The sequence below is a fragment of the Rhinoderma darwinii genome, chromosome 13 (assembly GCF_050947455.1).
Source record: "Rhinoderma darwinii isolate aRhiDar2 chromosome 13, aRhiDar2.hap1, whole genome shotgun sequence".
Classification (NCBI taxonomy): Eukaryota; Metazoa; Chordata; class Amphibia; order Anura; family Rhinodermatidae; genus Rhinoderma; species Rhinoderma darwinii.
The window spans coordinates 41,405,077-41,428,079 of NC_134699.1; the positions used below are offsets into that span (position 1 = coordinate 41,405,077).

Consider the following 23,003-nt stretch of genomic DNA (forward strand, 5'->3'; position numbering starts at 1 on the left):
ACAGGAGCGTAAGCACCGGGTGAATGTCAGGAAGGGTTCATTTATGTCATTATGTACATTAGCATTGAGTAAGTGACTTCAGACGATACATAGACAATACAGCAGCATTCCTCACATCACAGAGCAGTTCAAAGCTACCTGTCACCTACCTCCAAAGATGAAAGACCAGTAAAAGCTTTAAAGCTTCAGGAGAACATCACATCTGCCACAATGTTACCTGTAATTATGTTTCTTTTTTGTATTTATTTATTTGGGGTGGAAAATAAAAGAATATAATATATAAGTATAAAGAGATAAAGAACACATATTATATTATATGTTCATTAGGCAGAAGATTTAATAAGGACATGTAGTGATGGTACAAAGAGTTGGCGTATACCAAGCATTCAGGCCCCAAAGTAAAGCTGTAACATAGATCCCTCAAGCTTTAGATCAAAGTGGCATTTTGCTGCACAGGTTTTCATTTAAATTTTATGAACTCCATTGTCCCTAGTCATTATAAGTTCAAGATCAAGCTTCCAGAACTGCTTTCATCTCCTTCTCCGAAATACTTTGACTTTAGTTTCCATTCGGGTGGGAATCTAGTCTTCTCCATAATTTTTATATCATAGAAATTATAAAGTACTATATTTTTGGAATCTGCATCTCAGAGCTCTACCTTGGGGGCTTTGTGGCTGGCAATAGAGAGCATTGTGGCTGACACTGTTAGCATTTGACTAGCTTGGCGCAGACTGTGGCAATACAAGGCGGGCACTTTGTGGCTGGCATTTTTTTGGGGGGAACATAGTGAGTGACATTTATAAAAGCACACTATGGCTGGCACAATTAATGGGATCACACTGCCACTAGCACTATTGAGAGGCCCACTGCTGTAGATTGAGGGTTCATTATGTCCTGGATACACATCTCAGCTGCTGCATACCATTTAGAAGAAGTGGTTCATGTTATTCAATTAGTGATTGACATGATGCTACCTATTCCCAGCAGTCGTGCAGCAGTTTAAGTGTGTATTTTACGTAATGAACCCCTAGTATAATTGATTAGGACTTTTAGAAGTTCAACTGCAGCCATTTGCTTTTATATGGTCAGAGACGTTCTTGGTGTTTTCTGATATACTTACAAATTGTAGTAGGGGTGCATTATCTCAGGTATATAATCAGGGTGAGACTGACCCACCAGAGAACCAGAGGATCCTCCGGTGGGCCCAGGCTTTAACACAATAATGGGTCATGCAGGTCCAGCAGAAAACAACCCCATTTGGAGGTGACTTTGCAGCCAATCTCTGGCCATTAGGGTCTATTTCTCATGAGTTGATTCACAAATTACCTATCAGACCTTATTGATGATATGTCCTGTGTGTACAATGATGTTAACAACAAGGACTATGATGAAATAAAAAGTAGACATGTTCTATATAGATGGAGGGTGGGCTTTCAAAATCATATCCTCTGGTGGGTCCAAGGAATCCCAGTCCGACACTGTATATAATCACAACATCCACAACCAACAAGCCCTGGTACAAAGTACACATACTTTATCCAGCTCTTCCCAAGGAATAAAGAACAGTCTCAGGTTGTTGTGTGTTCCTACTAAATTCATTGGTCATAGTAGTGACTGTTACAGTACACTGTAGTGTCTATATAAACCTGACCGTATTGTGTTGTAGTACAGTATACAGAAGCTGGCCACATGAATGTGAGTTGGGTCCTCTCCTGCGTTCCCTCTAAGCTGTGCTCTCTGGAAAGGAAAGAGTTCAAACAACATAACACCAATAACAGTTCTGTCTGCAGGTTGTAGAATTTATAACTCTAAGCCTGGATTCACACGAGCATGTTCGGTCCGTAAAGGACGGAAAGTATTTCGGCCGCAAGTCCCGGACCGAACACACTGCAGGGAGCCGGGCTCCTAGCATCATAGTTATGTATGATGCTAGGAGTCCCTGCCTCTCCGTGGAACTACTGTCCCGTACTGAAAACATGATTACTGTATGGGACAGTTGTCCCGCAGCGAGGCAGCGACTCCTATCGTCATTCATAACTATGATGCTAGGAGCCCGGGTCCCCGCAGTGCGTTCGGTCCGGGACTTGCAGCCGAAATACGTCCGTCCTTTACAGACCGAACATGCTCATGTGAATCCATCCTTATTTCCAGAGTACACCGCTTAGAGAGAATAGTGGTCCCCACTCATACTCTGTATAAATAGTGTCTAAGACTTATTCTGGGCATATAAGAAATTAAGGTGAAATGTTTACAGAGATTTCTTCCTCCAGGTGTGATTTGCCTGCACATTGAAGCATTGCCAGGCACGAACCACCAAATTATTGTCAGCCATATTTATATCATTTTACTAGTGTGATGACCCATTTCTTCTTCTTTTTATTTTATGCAGAATCCAACAAGAAAGCGCATCACACAGATATGTATAACAGCTCTGAGCTGATACTGCGGAGGGGACAATCTTGCAGAATAACACTAGAGTTTAACCAACCTCTTACGGACTGGCAAAGTATAGTGTTTACTGCAGAAACAGGTAATCCCCATCTAGATAATACAGAACTAAGTTTTAATCTCAACCTGAGTTGGGCTCTGTATTTGTATGACTTAAACGCTATGTTCACTTTTGAACATATATATATATATATATATATATATATATATATATATATATATATATATATATATTTTATTTTTTTATTTTTTACTGCATTGCATGCAATTTTACAAATCTAAAACATTTGCAATTAGCTTTTATTCAAATATTTCTGCTGTTTGGCTTGTATGTAATGCAATACAATGCAAGATGCTTGATCCTGTTATGTGCTCATTCAGTCAGACGGCTCTCTGTCTGCTCAGTCTGCAGCCCCTCTCTCCTCTTCAGAATGCTAATCTGAGCTCAAATTTGAATAAATCACATAAAATAGACTAAAATCTAATTGGATTGGAGGTTTGATTAGCATTTTGGAGAGGGGAGAGTGGGACTGCTGACTGAGCAGACAGAGAGCAGTCTGACTGAATCAGCACAGAATAGGATTATGCGGCCTGCATTGTATTGCATTACATACAAGCTGTAGAAGCCAAATGGGAGAACATTTTTTAATAAAAAAACAATTGCAAATCAGTTTTATCTATAAAGTACATGCAATGCAGTAGAACAAAAAATGTATTCAAAAGTGTTTATAGCATTGCATAATTGAATAACAGGGCATTCTGGCACAGGAATTACAATAGTTTAGAAAATTTAAGTTAAAAGTGCTTATATGTCTATGTAAACTAATTTTTAAAAATCTATTAGGTAATTTTGAGTCCCTTAGTCACAACCGCCATAAATTAGTTAGCGCAGAGAACAGCTACAAAGTGTCTCTCTCTTTGTATGACTTGGCACTTGTATACATTAAACAGGCAGCCCTTAATTTCAATGGACACCTTGTAATGCTTAATTTCACCTGTAGCGGCACTGCAAGGGAATTGAACACTTGCTGCCAGTTTCGCATTACAAGCAATCCCTGTGACGCGATCTAGGTACATACCTTATATGGGCAGATAGCTCAGGGTCCATTATCAGTACCCAGGCTAATGTACTGGCATATAGATATATGCCATTAAAGTTTAAAAAATAAATACAATAAATCAAAAGTAAAATCCCCCTATGGGATTTTAAAAAAAAGTTACATTAATTTAAAAAAAGTAACAAATTTACTGCATCATTTATGATGATCGGTGAATGTTTGTAGGAAAAAAAAAAAAAGAAAACTTCAGCAGAACTGGTAAAATAAAAATGTATAGAAATGAAAAAATAATGTGAATGTAGCAGAAAATGGCACCCACATAAAGTACAACCGGTCCCGCAAAAAACAAAGTGTCACACAGCTACGTCAAATAAAAAAGATATGAGCACTGGGATGCAAAGAGGAAAATATTTAAAAAAAATTGTTCTGTCCTCAAGGCCAAAATTGGCCCAATCCGTAAGGGGTTAATAGTTCAGAATGTAGTTATCCAATTTTGTCAGTCTGGTGCTTTTACTGTATTTTTAGATGACTAGATGTCAGTCTAATAGAATTTTGCTGTAACCTTTTTCATGTTCACGCCAAAAATAACAAATATTAGCAAACATGAATAAATTATTTTGCTGTGTGCTCTATGTTTCTAGATATCACCATTATTTTAATAAATTTGTATAAATCATTCTTTATCATTTTTTTTTTTCTATTTCGGTTTTACTAAGGCCCTAAGAACTCAGGATACAACACGAATATAGAATTTGCCATGTCCAGCTCATGGAGCAGTGGGATGTGGAGTGCAGTTTTGGAGTCCAGTCCTGGGAATTCTCTGCGCATCATCATGTCCAGCCCAGCAAACGCCATCATAGGAAGATATGACCTCAGTGTTCGTATAACCGTGATGGGACAAACATCCACATACTCACTTGGAAAATTTATTCTGCTCTTTAACCCATGGTGTCTAGGTAATACTCAAGTAAATAATGCATTGCAGTAGCCTACATATACTAAATAGAACACATGGACATTTGTATAGAGTAGCTTGACTGAATGCCATATTGTCCTATTTTTCTGTTGGGTAATTAAAATGGACACATTTCTGCCCAAAAACCTATATTCTGACATGTCAGACGAACGTATTATGTAGGTCTGGGTGCTGAGATCCCTACTGATTAAATAGTAACATGGTAAAGATTAGAAAAAACAGTCTATAAAATTCATCCTATTCCCTACTCCCGTCTGGTAATCAGAATAAATCCTTGGATCAACATGGCATCTCAAGCAATCTACTACACACAATGTGTAATATTATGCCATCTAAGATAGGTATCAAGACCCCTTTTAGAGTAATTTAACAATAACAATATTCCATGGTAGAGATCTATAGTCTTAATTCTATAGTCTTATTGCTCTTACAAGAAAAGATTGCTAGAACAAGGGAGCTGTGGGACTTAACAGAACACTTTGCCCCATTTATCTTCCATTGACCTATCGCTGCCTCACTCTAGGGAGACGTTGCATATACAATAAAAACAGTTTATGACCTAGTAGCATCGTTTGTGATTGAGGCCAAAAGAGGGTGACAGGAGTATAAGGGCACATTCACACGTGGCGGAATTGCTGCGGATAGTCTGCAGTGGAATTCTCCTGCGGCCGTTTTTTTACATTTGTTTCTATACATTCTATGGAAAGTTAGTTCAGACGTTGTGGAAAACTCCGCCGCGGACCATAGGCTGCTGTGCAGAATTTTCCCTCCGCAGCATGCACTGACTGTTGTGGAGAAGAAGCGGAATTTCACTGCGTATTTCAGCCTTTGCAATGCAAAAACTGAAATCTGTGGCAAGTCTGCTGTGCTTTCTGCAACGTCTGAATTACGTGTCAAATATGCAAATGTTGGTGCAGATTCGTTGCGTAATTGCCCCAAATCTGCACCAACATTTGCAGCGGAAGAACTCTGCCACGTCTGAACATGCCCTAAGTGGAACTGTTCTCTGACTGGCTCAGTCTCTTTATTATAGGAATAAAAGTGGTTCTCAGTGCTCAGGCCCCTTTCGCCCCTATCTTCTAATATCTCTGTATGTATGAACAATGGCTTGCTGATGGTTCTTATTGTAAGTGTCTTGGCACCTTGTATTTCTATGATCACCTTGGGTAGTATAGAGCCACTTTGGATATATTGGAGAATGAAGTTTATCATTCTTTCTTCTAACTGGAACACGTTAGAACTTTTATCTGCTAAATTGTAATCATGTGTTTAGTTTAGTTTAGTTGCATTTAATAACAGGTCTCATCTTTGCAGCATTTTAATTGGGTACCATAAATACCCCACTTCCATGATACAGTATATTCCAGTACTGTTGGCCCATGGCTGTTCACACTTACATACAAATAAAAGTCATGCGGCATTCATACCAGTCATTGTGGTCCTAATTGTCCACCAGGAATGTCGTAAGCATGTGGAAAACTAACCGTGACACATATATGAGCTTGTTGGACATCCCATTCCAAAAGCATGGCTATTATTATGGAGTTGGGCCCACTTTTGTGGCTAAACCAACTTCACAGGATTTTGGAGTGTGCCTGTGGAAATTTGTGCCCATTCAGCCAAAATAAAATTTGTGAGGTCAGGCATGGGTGAGAAGGTCTGGCATGCATTCTGCTTTCTAATTCCTCCAAAGATACTTGACGGGGTTGAGGTCAGCCACTCAAGTTTTTCCAAACCAAACTCACCAACAATGCCTTTAGGGACCTTGCTTTGTGCACAGGGGGACAGTCATGCTGGAACAGAAAAGGGCCTTCCCCAAACTGTTCCTACAAAATTGGAAGCATACGATTGTCCAAAATGTCTATGACCCGCAAACTGGGTACTGGAACCATGCTGTTTACCTATGATGAAAAGCTAGGATGGTCTCAGTGAAAGGTCAATGCACATATTGGAAGGGGCTCTCATGTGCATCCTGGTTTTCAAATCTGTTCCTTTTCTTTACAGATGATGAAGTGTATATGGCCAATGAAGAAGAGAGGAAAGAATATATTCTGAATGATCATGGTGTCATATTCATGGGGAATGATAAACATTTTGCTGGCATTGGTTGGAACTATGGTCAGGTAACCAAAACTATTATGACACATGTATAGAGCTGTTGCTCCTAGACCCTGATACAAAACATATATATGTTCTCTAATCACCAATAATGTTATGTATCGCTATATACTATGCAAATACGTATATCAATATCACTATGGGTAAAGAATCCATCTGTTTAATACCTGGGCCTAATGTGTACGTCTAACTTTTCCTAGTTTGAAAACAACATTCTTAATATTTGCTTGGACATCCTGGACAAAAGCCTGAATTACCAGAAAGACCCCGCAGCAGACTGCTCCCAGAGACACAGCCCTATCTATGTGGGAAGGGTTGTCAGTGCAATGGTAAGTAAAGGTCACAAGTAATGATTGACCCAAAGAGCAGAAGCAGAGCCATAGTGAGGAATCTCATATCCTGAAGCCAGATTTTTACAAGTATAAATTAGGAATCTACTGAGCATGCAAGAGAAAGCTGATATCACATCCTCACATGCTGTATACCCACACTATGACATCATGGTATATCTAACTTATAGTACATAAATGTTGTTTACTGAAGGGGTCAACTCAGGGGGTCAGACCAAAGTGTAGCAAGCTTTCCTAAACCTATGAACATTCTTTACATGTTTTATAGGGGTAAAGGCAAAAAATATGCCAACTAGATGCCATTTGAAAGAAAACCCCACAATGGTCACTGAAATAACTTAAAACTGACAGTAATAATACATTATAATTTACTGAAAATCAACTAATGTAAATCAAACATTGCTTTAGAATTGTGGATCAACAGAAAAATGTTAAAAAACAAACTAATGAAACTTCCCTGGACAAAAATGATGGTACCCCTAGAAAAGATTGAAAATAATTTGACCATAGGGACATGTTAATCTAAGGGGTGTCCTGTAATTAGCACCGCAGGTGTCTTCACACTTGTAATCAGTCAGTTTGCCTATTTAATATAGCATGTACCTGAATGTTTTTATCGAAAGTCTATCTTGTATTTTATAAAATGTAGCTACAAATATTACGGCAGTCAATTTTTCTGTTCTTCTAAATGTCTTAGGTCAACAGTAATGATGACTTTGGTGTTCTTGAGGGAAGGTGGGAAAATGAATTTTCAGAAGGTGTTGATCCAAATAGCTGGAATGGAAGTGTTGAAATTCTTTGGAAATGGTACAATGACGACTACAAACCAGTGAAATATGGCCAGTGCTGGGTATTTGCAGCTGTCATGTGCACAGGTAAGTAACATAACTTTGCGGAATGTGGACAAACTAAGGATTCTCTCCACAATAGTCCTTAAATCCTTGGCATCATTCAGGCTATTGATACATACAATAGAACAAAATCTGTTGATAATCAGCTATAATAAACATTAATGCATAGACTAATGGGCTGCAGCACATGAAAAAGGAGAACAACCCCTATGGCTTTTTTTTTATGATCGAGCTCTGGTTATTTACTTGAATAAAGCTGTGGTTGACCTCCACCGATCATACATTGTTGGCATATCACTTAAATTATCATCACATTATGTTGCGTAGAAGCAGCGGAATTTCACTGCGGATTTCAAAATGTGCATTGCAAAGCCTGAAATCTGCCGCAAGTCCGGTGTGATATCCGCAACGTCTGAATTACCTGTCAAATGTGAAAATGTTGCTGCAAATTCGCAAAGAATCTGCAGCAACATTTTCAGTGGAAAAATTATGCCACATCTGAACATGGCCTATGACTTTATTGGGGGAGGGGGTTGAAAGTAAACAGATTGATCCCCAACTTAATCAGATAAAGCATTTTAAGACTTTGCACAAATTATTGCTTTAAATGCTGTTCTCTATTATAAGACAGCAAGTTAAAATGAAATGGAATCAAATTGTGTTGTCAAAAGCAATTAGAGGCATAGCATTAGGGGGGTGTTAGGATCGCAGCTGCACCCAGTCTCCTCTTCCTCATGAAAACACACCAACATTATAAATGGAACATGGATGGTGGGGGAGGGGGACTTTGTTACAGATTTTGCATTGGGGCCCAGGAGCTACAGTTCCATTTTTATTATACTTTAGTAGCGTAATAGATTATGGATGTAAGGTGTAGCTTGCCTAATTAAGGGACTGTGGTTACATAAGAAAAATGGCGGTCCCATGAAAATGAGAGTCGGTTATTGTGCAAAAAAATACAGATCATCATCTCCAGAGAATGACAGACATTAATAATTTGAAACAAGCAGTTGACTTGTGCTCATACACATTAGGCAAAATCGCCGGGATCTGCTAACTATCCAATGTGTGATATGGTGTGATATATTGGGCCACCCAAGAGAAAGAAGAATCGGGCATGTTGGATTTCAATATAACTGATTCAGGGTTTTCCACAGAAGATAACCTGCTGCCTAGATGTGTCTGACAGCAGTTTATGCCCCTCTCCTCATTGATATAAACATGCATGTTCAGCCAACATTTATATCTGTGTATATTCGTACTATATTAAGACAGGATTATCTGAGTCACTTTAGTGCCTTTAGCTCATACTATACCTCCCATCCAGTCTGCAGGATTTCCGTGTCTACAGTAGTGTGTCGCTCCCTATAAGCTGCCTGCTCTGATTAGCAATAATTATATGTTTTCTTTTGATAATAAGATGCAGATCATTTTATTAAAAGCCTGAGGGTTAAAATCAGATTTATGGTTCATAATAAACATTTTTGCTGCTCTTTACGAAGAGTGGCTCCAAGTGAAAGCTCATTCCAATCTTTACAGATTTTCCCAAATCACCTACTTTTTATTATTATTATTTTTTAAATATTTTTGTTCTATTGCTAAATGCTCTTTAAGTCTTTGTTTCAGCTACCACCAAATATAAACTTATTGTATTTAAATGCAATATTTTACCCCCTCTATCCCAGATTATACTCACTTTACCATTTTCCTACATGTATTATATCACATAGGGTGGATTAGATGTTAGTAAAAGTATTCACGTAATGTATTTTTAGGTTTGGAGGGGTTTAGCTCAGTGGCATTCTCGTCCATGGGCTGTGTCTCATATTGCAGCTCAGCTCCAGTTCAATGAATGGCAATGAACTGCAATACCAGACACAGCCCATAGGCCTAACCTATTTTTTCAAGAAACTTGCGTTTCTTGAAAAAAGCTGACCTCCTTGTCTAATCCTCGGTTGAATTAAATAATTTCATTTTGGATTGGTGGGTGGTATTAGGGGCAGGCTTAGCCTATGTCTTTTTAAGGGATCTAGTAGCTAGGGCCAGTCCTTTCCACCTTTTTGCAGGCTGAGCTGCGTTGTGTGTGTGCAGAAGTGCTGATTCTCAGGGCCCAGGTATTTAAAATGGTGGATAATGGATCGTATGTTTATTTATTTATTTATTTAGTTGCAACACACACCCTTCCCTCCTGCACCCTAATGCCTTGTTGTAATTGCTGGCAGTTGAATTCCTTTTTTTTTCTTCCTCTGAGCTGCCCATACCGTCCGTCGCCAGGTGCTTTGCTGGCCGTGTTGGCCCTGCCTGGTTGGCAATAAAGCAGCAACAGAGCCAGCAAGGCACATAGCGAGGGGCAGTATAAAAAAAAAACTATCATTACCCTGGCAGCAATTACACCACCTTCAGCGTCCCTGATGTGCCTTGTGGGCAAGGAGGTGACCTTTCACCTGCCATGAACCACCTCCCTGGCGGGCCTGTCCCTCAGTCTTAATGAGACACCTCACTTGCCCCGAATGTACATTGCTCGCTGCCTTTGATGGAGCAGCACATCCACCCAGCATATTAGCGTTTACTGGGGGTGTTACTTTTGGTCATCAGATCGCCCACCATTGATGGAGACTCGCCCTTCTCCCTAACTGCCCCGCTCAGGAGCTGACAAGACTTAGAAGGAACATTATCGACCACCTCTTTGAAATAGATTCAGTTACAGAAATATGTGTGGGTTGCAGAACATACTCACTATATCTCAGAAACTAGGAAACGTTGGAACTCCGAGTTGACTATTTCACGTCTTCCCTTCCCTTTCTCTTTTCCATACTTAGATATTGCTATTCTACTCCACCCTCTGTAATTATATAATTCCTTGTTGTTTTTTTCTCCTAGTCTATAGGTGCCTTGGCATTCCAACCAGAGTGATCACAAATTTCAACTCTGCCCATAACACAGATGGAAACATGGCTATTGACATGCATTATGACACAGAAGGAAAATTTCTAGAGATCTCCAATGACAGTATCTGGTATGTTATTAATCTAAGTTTAATGAGTCAAATTGACGCCAATATTATATATAGGCACATGTACTATTTATATTGAATCTGATAGAAAAAAATTGTACTATAGAGCCCTAGGAACTCTGTTTGCTGCCGTACATGCTCCTCGCACACGGCACTGCCATGTGCATGACTTTTTACTCTTCTTAGGCTTTGATATTCCAAAGAAGTTTCCTAATACACAAGGCCTAATACCTAAGGCCTAGATCTCATGGAGTAATTTGCAGGCAGAAAAAAATCTTGCGCTTTTTTTCCGCGGCCTTCGCTATTTTTCGCCCGCGGCCGTTAAAGACCGCAGGCAAAAAAAATGCAGTGAAAACGCTTTTTCTGATTGATTTAACTGGGAGGTCAGAGGCGGAACCGCATCAAGAAAGGACATTACACTTTTTTTCCCTGCGAGCAGATAAAAGACGTCCCAGGAAAAGAAAAACATATGCCTCCCATTGAAATCAATGGAAGGTGATTTCGAACGTTTTTTGGAGATGATTTCGACATCGTTTCCGCAACAAAATCAGCGCCAAAAAACTGTGTGAACTGGGCCTAATTGTTCACTTTTAGTAGTCAATATAATCAAATTATTCTGACTGCTACAGTGTCTATGCTGTAGAGTGAGTTCAAAGTCACATAGCACCAGTGTCATATAGCAGAGCATACACACTACTTCTAGCCATAAAAGTCTTCATACAGTACTACAGCCATATGAGCCATATGGGCCAGAAAAAATGTGGGCGGTGGAAGTAGCGTACTCCTCTGCCTAAATAGATGCCCTATGTTGCCCGCTTCTCCAATGTGATCAACAGGAGAACGTATAGAGCACCCCTGTACATCGCCCACAAGGTAACAGTTGTCATATAGCAACCACTGATTCTTAGAATAGAAAATGTGGCGCCATACGTTCTAATATACGCTCTCCAGGTGAGCAAATCATGTCACAGATTTTAAGTAACTGTAAATTGAATATTACCATGTGATGGGACAGTTTAGATCCGAACACTTTTTGGCGTGACGTTTACAGTATGCCGGCAACTCTCTCTCATTTAACAACGGTTTGTTAATTCATAGTTTGCTCACATGTGTAAAACTACATCTGAATAGAAGATTGATCATTAGCGCTTGTGGTATAATTCACATTATGATATTTATAATGCAGGAATTTCCACGTCTGGGATGAATGCTGGTTTATGAGGAGAGACCTTGGTCTTTTCTATAGTGGGTGGCAGGTACTTGATTCAACTCCTCAAGAACAAAGTCAAGGTAAATAATCTATGGAAAGTTTATATAAATATAATAAATAGCAAACAATTATGATTTGCTATTATCAATTCTCTAGATAATAATAACTACCCATATTATGAGAGCAGTAGACGCCAATGGTATCTTTAAATGCAACATTATAAAGGTAATATAGTTAATAGGTTTAATGTAGTCATATTCTTAAGCTGGCGATACATTTGTGATTTTAGACGGCCATTTTCTAAGTACTAACGACAATTCGCAATTTCTGCATTGATCTGTATTCTGGTCTGGTCTTCTATTGATGGAATGCAAATCTGTTTGGCATGAACGGTTTTCCAAAGAATGCAGCCCACAATGACAAAAAAATCCAACATTGGAGATCAACTTTTCCACAACTTTCCTTTTTTGCAGCAAGTATAGCGCTAATTTTGCCATAACAAAATACTGGATCCCAGATGTAAACGTGACGGATCCTATAATAAGTCTATGAAGTTCATCAGGATTCTTTGGGATCTCTATCTGGCATAGCTGTCATGGCTCTAAATGGAATGTTATAAATTAAACTACTGTACACAGAGTCTTAAGGCCCTTTTACATGGGCCAATGATCGGGTTAACATGCTTCATATGAACGCTCGCTCCCAATCATTGTCCTGTGTAAACAGGGCAGCGATCAGCCGATGAACGAGCTGATCGTTTATCGGCTTATCATATCGTTTATTGTTGTTTGCAGCACATCTCCCTGTGTAAAGAGGGAGATGCGCTGCCAATATAATGAAACATGTGTCCGTATACATAACCAATCATTGCTCCTTGTGAAAGGAGCAAACGAGCGCCGATAAACCAGTTGTCTCATTGATCGGCACTTGTTATCATGGCCCATATCAAGACGTGTAATATTTCCTTTTCTTGAGGCTCAAGATAATAGTTCCTATGTTGTATTCTGCAAGTTTCATTATGGAAAAGTGTGTAAGACAGTATTTTACGCACATTGAGGATATAATAGATACATTGTTTTCTCTCAGGCGTTTATCGCTGTGGACCGACCTCAGTGATTGCAGTTAAAGAAGGAGATTTGCACGTCGGTTACGACACGCCCTTTGTGTTTGCTGAGGTGAATGCAGATCGTGTTACTTGGGTTATGCATAAAGACGGCAGCAAGGAGAAAGCCCACAGTGATAGCAAGTATGTTGGTCAAAACATCAGCACCAAGGCAGTGGGTTCTGATACCCGAGTGGATGTAACACACAACTACAAATATCCAGAAGGTAAGGAACAAGGAGCACTATAGAAAAAAAAAGTCAGATAACTTTTTGATGTCAACACTTGACGATTAAAGAAATAATTCTCCCTTTAGAATGTTGTATCCTAGAGGTTTTTTTTATCTTCCTCCTAAATATTAGTTTCTTTTTTTTTGTGGGAAAATGTTTTCTAAATTAGAGTTAATATATGTTTATTTGAAATGTTATGTTGAAAGAAACAGGCAGAATTATATATTTTTTTTAAATAGACTAGTTGGTTCAATCAATAGAATTTACCCAAAAATTAATTATCAGATTTATAGCAATTCATTGGACAATGTGAACATCATCCAATAAATGATGCTGGCATAGAATAAGAAAACAAAGATTGCTTTTTAGTCACCAATGATGGTGATATAACTATGGCGAAAACCTCCATATTTATTATAAAGGAAATTACTTTTTTGCCACCTTATACCTGTTAGAAACATTATTACGTAGTCACAGTTACGACCTGATTTACTACCTAAATACATTTTAGGGCGATTCCACTTTTATTCCCAGAACATAAAGTGATATCCTAGTGATATGCTATCACTTTCTGATGGGTTGGTGCTGAGGTGAATGCAGATCAGACTGCCGGAACCCCCACTGATCCTGAGAATGAAAGGGCCACAGGCCTGGTTTATTATTGCAGCCCCTTCACATTTTTTCCCTTCAACCCAGCTCCATTTAAGTGAAAATGTCAGACCCACACCCATCAGAAAGTGAGGGCATAGCCAATGTGGTGGGAATAACCAATCCCTTAAGAGCGTGAATCAGTGCAGTGTATTTTTCTGATTTTGCCTCTTTAAATTCCGAGAACTTTTTTATTTTTTCACTGATGCCATTGTTTTATTTATTTTTTTCAAAGTTCTTTAAATACCTTAAATTATATTTAAAATTTACTTTACTTTTTACTTTAAAATTTACTTTAATAGTTGTAACTAATTAAGGGATATAACATGTATTTTTTATATTTTATGACTTATTTCATAATGACTTTTTTTTACAACAATTGTTTAGTCTTTATTTTTTGTGCACTTGTTTTTTTTTTCTTAACCGATTATTTTATGAAACTTTATTTTATTTTTTGTTTGTCCCACAAGGGACCCATATAATATTATGATAATAATTATACATTTATATTTCAATGCATTTCTTCCTGTACATGTAAAATGTACAGGCAGCTGTTAGGGCATACATCAGGTATGCCTGAATACGGATTGTTACCGGACAGCACTGAGGACCTTTGCTAGGGCCAGAACTGATCCTTAAAACCGTCAGCTCTGGCCATTGCTATCGCCAGAGTTGATAATCAGGGAGCAAAGATATCAAATGGCCTTTTAAATGCCCTTTAAATGTTCCCTGATGTTTTAGTAGAAGATCAGAATAGTTATTTTTGGGTTTTGATTCTTTTACTCATCCAAAAATGCTATATCATTTGCACCAATGAATATCTTTTTGACTTATAGAATGGAGTATAATATTTGTAATACTGTAATTTTTTTTAATCATAACTTGAATAAGTAAAGACATTTAGCATGTTTATCAAAACAGGATCTCCTCAAGAAAGAGAGGTATTTGAGAAGGCCACCAGAAATATGTCATTATATAGACAGCCATCAGAAAATGTAAATGCAAACTACATTCCCATGAGAAACAGACCAAGGAATAATAATCCACTTGGACGACTTTCATCATCTACTCCAAATTTACTGACTTCTGTAAATGGAAGAGCAGCTGTTTTAAATGGAAGTGGAAGACCCCTATCATCTTCACCTTCCACAGGAAGCCTTTTCCGTCCACCGCATATACCATCAACAGGAAATTCTTTCCGCCCATCATCTCCTTCACCAATTCCTTCACGCCTTTCAGCACCATCATTTGATGGACCAGACATATCTGGGAAGTTTAAACTCCTCAGTCCTGTAGTGTTGGGAGAAGATATCAACTTAATTTTAAATTTACAAAACCTTACTCCTTATCACAGACCAGTTAAGGTGAATCTAAGCGCTTCCTCTATTCTGTACACGGGAAGGAGAGTGAATGACATCTTCACAGATCAGAAGTCTCTTATCATCAGTCCAAGTCAAGGTAAGTACAAAATATAGCCAAAGTGGCATAGCTAGCCGGTCAGCTAGTCAAAGGCTTTCTATCTTTTGTCATTAATCATTTGTGTGTTTATATGAGGACATCACCATAAAGAATACTCATACTTGATGTCAACCTTGATACAGCAGATTTCTTTTTATTTGCCTTTACATTTCCCTGTACAAAACACTACTAAATTAATTAAAACATTTATAAACTTTCATTCATAGCTACATGCCCTAATGTCCAGTCCTAGAACATGGAGGTATTGTACTTGAAATGATTGTACAAGACATTCAATCCCAATAAATCAGCTATATTGTGATATTGTGTCTTTTGAAAGGCTGTGTGTTGGGGTGGTGGCAGTATCTGGAGTCTTCTTACCTTCCTCCTAGTTACCGTGCCCAGCAACTACAGATTGCATAGTTTACACAGACTGGAGCTAATTTACAAGCTATAGATGGCCATAAAATGCACACATAGGCCACAAGAGGGCAGCATCAGTCTCAGTCCTCATGTAGATGATCGGCGCTCCATACATCTAGTAGCAGCCGCATGACTAATACTATAGTAAATGAGGACCTTGTGCTTACAGAAGCAATAAAATAATACAAACACTGCATAAATGCCCTTTTACACCGGCCGACACTCGGCTGGTGCAGCGAGCGCTGATCAACAAGACATCATTGATCGGCGCTCACTTGCTCCTGTCACACGGATCTATGGATGGGGATGAGCGGTCGTTACTCCGATCGCTCGTCCCCATACATTATTATCATGTCGGCAGCGCGACTCCCTGTTTACACAGGGAAATGCACTGCCGACAAGGATAATCTTTTACTTTTTTAAAACGATATGACCAGCAGATGATCGAGTGTTTGCTCGTTCATCTGCTGATCGCTGCCCTTTTTACACAGGGCAATTATCGCCAACGAGCGTGATTTGAACGCTCGTCTGCCCGATAATCGTCCTGTGTAAATCCCCCTTAAAAACACAACATTGTAAAAATCACAGCGCATATTGTGTAATATTTTATATTATTGTGTTATGTGTTTGTTTTATTTCTTTCTTTTCTAAACTGATAGTAGCTTATAGTAAATGCGATCTGACCATGACCACTAGGAGGTGCTATGTAGCTTAGACTTTTCATAAAACCATAAACTACAACTGTGAATGTTACATATATTAATTACAACCAAACAAGAGAAAATAATATGTAAAGTATAAAAGCATGTTCCTCTTTGGCAGATGTGAGTGTAATGACATACTGTATTTTCCAGATGCACACATCTCCTTGCAGATTCCCTACTCCCACTACTATAAATACATCAATGATGGGAATATGATACAAGTGGTTGCCCTTTGTGAATTACCTTTTGGAGAGAAAGTTGTGGTTACAAAGGATCTTGTCTTGGAGAATCCACCTATTACTATCAAGGTAACATGAAAAGACAGTAAAGATTCCCATGAAGGACTATAACACAATAACCTGGCTTGTCAGCTGGGATTCAGTGCAAAATATTTAAAGCGGCAGTCTCATAAAGACAACCCATATCCGTATGACCTGTTAGGGCATATGGACATCAAAGTGGGGGTTCCCTGCTTGGCACATATGTGAGGGTGGATCCTTCTCTGTTGGACAGCCATTCATTATAAAGGAAATGCCTTATTTTTTACAGAGGGGATGCCTTTGTGCCACCCCATATAATTATCATTGTTATGGTGTACTGCTCTTTATGCAAAAAATGTCAAGTTCTGACTTATTATGTGTCTCAGTCATCAAGATGACACAATAAATAAAACCTGATTGTCTCCACATTTGATGGCATGCAGCAACCAATATTTTAGGCGCTACCTTAATTTATTCTCATTGATGTGTTCGTGCTGCGTTTCATGAAGAAGTGTGCAAGCATGTGTCAACAGCAGATGACAGTCAATGGCCATAATATTAAAGCTATTAGAAGCCATTAAACAATTTAATATATAGACTCATCCATCTATAGTATCCATGTTTATTAAAATAATTGCCCTTCAGTTAGGAGATATGAAGTAACATATGGAATACAGTGACCGGATGGGGCGATTCACAGTTCTAAATAGGAGCTGTCAAAGATAAATTAAGGGGTTTTTAATAAAGCTTTTTTCTTGTATAAGGAACATTTTAATACGTAACTAACATTTTTCAAGATCTCTGCTCGCAGTAATCGAATAGGAACTCTCATTGTTTACTTCCAGAGGATGAAAATCTGCCCGTCATGTGACCAATTATAGTGCAAATATATAACTGGATGGTACAGAGATCTTTCTAATGATCTTTTTACACCTAGGCCTGTAACAAGGACAAGGGGGCATCCTCTGCGTCTAGAGGAAAAAAGGATTCACCATAATCATAGACGGGATTCTTTACTGTGAGAGCAGTGAGACTATGGAACTCTCTGCCACAGGATGTTGTGATGGTTGATTCTTTGAACAAGTTCAAGAAGGGCCTTGATGCCTTTCTTGAAAAATATAATGTTACAGGTTATGAGTACTAGATTCTGGAGATTGGACGTTGATTCAGGGATTTATTCTGATTTTCATATCTGGAGTCAGGGAGGAATTTTTCCCCTAAAGAGACAATTGGCATCAACCTCATGGGGGTTTTGCCTTCCTCTGGATTAACACTGTAGGATTGTAGGTTGGACTCGATGAACCTGTGTCTTTTTTCGACCTTATCAACTATGTAACTATGATATCCAGCTCATGAAAACACACAGTTCAGATAACTGTACTGTAACTGTAACGAGCCGTGCTTCTCTCTGTCTATCACATGACCAGGACAAATTTTTATCTCCTGGAAGAAAACAATGAAAGCTCCTAGTCATTGACAGCCAAAGGCGAGCTTCAAAATCACGTGGAAATGATCAATAGAATATATAAGAAAATTGCCCAGCTTTTCATTATACAATGGATAAGCTTTATTTGCTGACACTGGGGAACCACTTTATTGGAATTGTTGCATTTTGTCAACCCATCTAAGGCTACATTCACACGAGCGTGACAGATTTACGCGGGTAAAAAATGCGTGTAAATCTGTCCATGTGCGTTGTGTTTTAACATCAGTGTGCTTTGCGAGTGGCATGTGTTTTTCACGCACTTGCAAGCACTTTTTTTTTCCAGTGTAGTTGATGCGTGAAACACGGACAGCACACGGATGTGCGTTTGTGTGCTGTTCGTGGTTTTCATGCCCCCATTGACTTCAACGGGTGACTAGGTGTGTGAAAATGCACCAATATAGGACATGCAGTGAGTTTCACGTAACGGACACTCGCTGCATGAAAACTCACGCATGTCTAAATAGCCCCATTGAAATAAAATGGGTCCGTGTGCTGTGCGTTGTTTCAATGCACAAAACACGGACGAGATTCACGCTCGTCTGAATGAGCCCTAAGAATGATATTGCCAGAGGAAGTTGTCTCATAGTACTACATGGTGCTCCATGTGCCAGAAATCTCATCCGGCTTATTTTATAGATTAATATTTGAACCTTTACATAGAGATTTCATCAAGTTTTTAATTTGTTTCTTTGTTGTTTTCTACTTTTAGCCTCTTGGTAACTCTATACTGCACAGGACAATGGCGCTGGAGATTAGGTTTACAAACCCACTTAATATGGCCATCAATGACTGTATCCTGGTGGTGGAGGGCAGTGGTCTTATTGACAGGCAGCTTACCACAATGTAAGTATAACCCTTTGACAGGGGCCAAGTTGTGTTACCATAACCCTTGCCCAACAGGCAAAGCCAGTTCTAGATCCACTGAGGGAGGGGGGGGGTGATGGCAATAATAAATACTCATACCCTCAAAAATAACACTTGTTATTCATGGTCCTGTCCCATCTTCATTTCTCGGAAATGGGACTAGTCATTCTGTTAGGACAGGCTTGTGAAACATCTACCATACTGGTAGGACAGGTTGTTTGACACCCTAGGCAAAGACGCAGAACTGCACCCATGTCTAGAGATATATTATTACATTTAATTGTATCTTGATCGCCACTGCTAAACATTAGAACACTATAATTCACATTGAAATAAAGGAATCCTCATTGTTGACAATGGGCACATAAGACACCTCTATACATAATATTAGAAGTTCACCATTGAAGTTCAACACCATTATGAAGATGTTCTTCTTAGCCATTTGGGGCAGATATAAAGGGGTAGTCTCCTGCTGTCAACTCCTGTTCATATGCTCTACTAGGGCATATGAATGTCAAAAAGTTTCCCTGCTTGAGACCCTCTATATAAGCTCAGGCAGACTCCGCCTGGCCATGTATTACATGATTGCCCATTCATTTGAACGAGCGCCATGTAATACTACATCACCCATGTATTGGCCACTGCAAGAGAATTGTGTGGCCTGCCACATATAAACCAAGCAAACTCAGCTGTTTGCTGGATGTTTCAGATCGTCTGGTTGGCTACATTCGAAAAAGGGTTTTCATTGTGATACAACCTATTATTTTCCTTATGAGTAGACACGCAGTGGTCAAACCGAGATCATATGCATTTGACCAACAAGAGCATACATACCATATAGGCAGCCCATGCAGCAGCTATGGAGCCCCTGAAAATCGGGAACTCATTCCAGCTTGGTCATGTTCCCACTGGGGGTTGAAAACTGGCACACGTGGTGTCCACAGGTGTTGCAATTTTATAAATCAAAATGTAGAATCTCCACTTGCTGGTAGTTGGGAGCATGGTGGTGTCAAGCTATGGTGCCCCCTGTCAACTATTGTCCGCCACTGTTCACTAGAAATCTAATTTATTTGTTACTACTGTCATGGTGGTCACTAATATCATTTTCTGTCATTCACAGGGTGCCCTACTTGAAACCAAAAGAGAAAATAAGATTCAAGGTGGAGCTAACGCCTTACAGGATGGGCACAAGGCAACTTATAGTGAATTTTAAGTGTAAACATTTTTCAATTAAAGGCTACCAACTGCTGAATGTAGAGTCCTGGTAACCGACAGTCAATACCTGGCAATCATATTAGCAATGATATTTTTGTATTAAAATATGTACAATTTTAGAGCTCTCTAGTAAAGGCAAAGCAATGTTTTATAATAAAATTCCTTTGCAGTTGCCCAGTAATGGTGACTTAATGCCCATTTTAATGAACGTTAGATGTACAATAGTGTATAAATTAAAGTAATTGAGGTAACTAATCCCTAAAAATAGGATTAGCTAATGATTTATCCACATGGATGTCTGGGCAATATTAATGTAAGTCTACAACTATACTTTACTTCCAGGAGTGATGGATTTAACAGTAAATGTTCTGTCTCCCATTTATCACACAGTAACATACATAGTAAAACATTAATAAGGGTAGAGTATATGTATTCCTTATACAATGTACGGAGCATATATTAACAGATATACTGACATTGGCATTGCCCAGTCTGCAGATATATAAAATGCTCCGTTTTCCCACTACCACATATATGAGCCTCTAATACAAGGTATTAAAAGAAGCAAAATATGTAGCATTCAGTGATTATTTCATATAGTATCAGTCAAGAATCATGTGCTTTTTAATTATCATGTCGCCATCTCTAATCCTCTGCCTGGGTAGAAAGAAGGACAGCAGTAGGGAGCACCGTGCTGATGACATCATCCCAATGTATATTGTGAAATGATCATGTGATGCTCACAACAAGCTACAATGGAGTGACCTCGCATGCACGGTACAGCCGGCTGGTGTCTTCTTTCTAATTTCAAGTATTGGATCCATTATTGATATTCATTGCTTTTAAAGTACTTTTAGCAAACTGATTCATTTTACAATGTAGTTTATGTTTTTTTTTTCTACAATGCGTTTTTGTTTTATTGTATGTACCTTTCGGTTGGATTAGATTAGCGGTCTGACAGCGGAAAAATGCTGGTATCTAAGAAGATACTGGCATCAAGAGATCAAGGGGTGTAGCTAAAAGGGGAGCAAAGGTAACCATCACACCGGTGCCTAAGGGGGCCCAAAGGCCTTTTACCTACATATAAGGAGACCTACAGTATGAACCAAACATTATTTACACACATAGTATATGTATTGGGGCACAGGAACTTCCGGATGGATCCAACCACCAGTAAAGCTGTCTATACAATCGTTTAGATCTTGTTTTTTCATAAAGGAATTCTCCGAACAAAACTGGTACACTATGTTATGCCTAGTACAGGACCGGAGGAGGGAAGTGCATGTCACAGGAGTCTTTCTCCAGTTTGCTTTGTATCATTGTGTCGTGTACCGCCCCCTCAAGACCTGCACTGGTTATAACACGGTATATCAGCATTGCCGTGTTGAGTTCCTTTTATGAAGCTGTACTAAAAATGCTCCTAGAATTGCAGCCATGAAAAACAGCATTGTGGCACCACATCTAAGAAACATGAATGCAAAATGTGAATAAGAAAATCTTATTAGTGCACTGTCTGCAGAATAACTGTACAAATATACTGGACATCAAAAAGGACTTAAAAAGGTTGTCTTATGAAGACAACTTTTGGAAGCAACCACAGCGATCAGGGACTGGCTTCTAACACCCCCGATAAACAGCTGTATTTGCCGGGGAAATTTAACTTCAGCTATACATTCATCCCTGCAGCGACCACTACTGGGGAAATGCAGTATTACATGGCAACTATTCGGATGAGAGGAGAGCAGCTGTTTGTTAGTGGGACAACCCCTTTAATATGATTTTCTTAATATTGTGAGAATTCCTCAGTGGCATGGAAGAGTTTTGGTTGCTCTCTAAACAGAGATTGTATCACAGTAATGAAGAAAATAATATTTTTTGTATTCTTCTAAATGTTCACTTGCTGAATATGGATTTGGGCTTCAATATATCGTTATATAATAAACGGTCATTAAAACCTATTTTTAAGAAGGGAAATGCTCCCACATTAATGTTCTAGAATTTGTTAAATAGCTTTAGAAACACTGTATTCTGTGCAAACCATGTTATTTATATATTATTTATTATCATGAATGTATCTGCCTATTGCTTGTCCTGCTTGAATAAAATGAAATGTGTTCCTTAAGTACAGTGGAAAGAAAATATGGCCAATTGTTTTTCTTTATCAAGGAATGTTGATCAAATTAAGTGTAATAACTCCAGCATCAAGACAATTACTGTAGGTGTTCTTTTCTCGCTGTTGGTTTAGTAGCACATAGTTTATAATCATTTTACCCTTGCTGTAGGGGAAATCATCCCAATATGAACTTTCTTCAGAGCTGCAGGGTAAAGCATGGGGGAGGGACAGAGCAGCATCCTGAGCCTCTGACATGACAGGAGATAGATTTTAATCTACTGCAGACTACCTACAGTAAATACAGTGCTATGCAGTCATTGGTCATATGGGTAAGACTTATAAGTGAATGTTCACATGCCAAAGATATGTGGCAGAAAATCCATTACATACATCAAATGGGATTGTTTCTGCAGACGGAACAGTCACAGAACTTTCTGCAATAAATCTGCCACGTGTGAACTTACCCTAATGCTGCC

At 38.9% G+C, this 23,003-nt stretch overlaps 1 protein-coding gene across 1 annotated transcript; it reads left to right on the forward strand.

Moving 5' to 3' along the window:
- The first annotated feature begins 2,418 nt into the window (after positions 1-2,418).
- Positions 2,419-20,467, forward strand: LOC142665800 (protein-glutamine gamma-glutamyltransferase E-like). The gene is made up of 12 exons (XM_075845577.1): positions 2,419-2,530; positions 4,223-4,462; positions 6,487-6,605; positions 6,801-6,929; positions 7,648-7,825; positions 10,682-10,817; positions 12,001-12,104; positions 13,111-13,353; positions 14,926-15,462; positions 16,740-16,897; positions 19,045-19,178; positions 20,320-20,467. The coding sequence occupies exons 1-12, from the start codon at positions 2,419-2,421 to the stop codon at positions 20,465-20,467; spliced, it is 2,238 nt and encodes a 745-aa protein (XP_075701692.1).
- Positions 20,468-23,003: the final 2,536 nt, after the last annotated feature.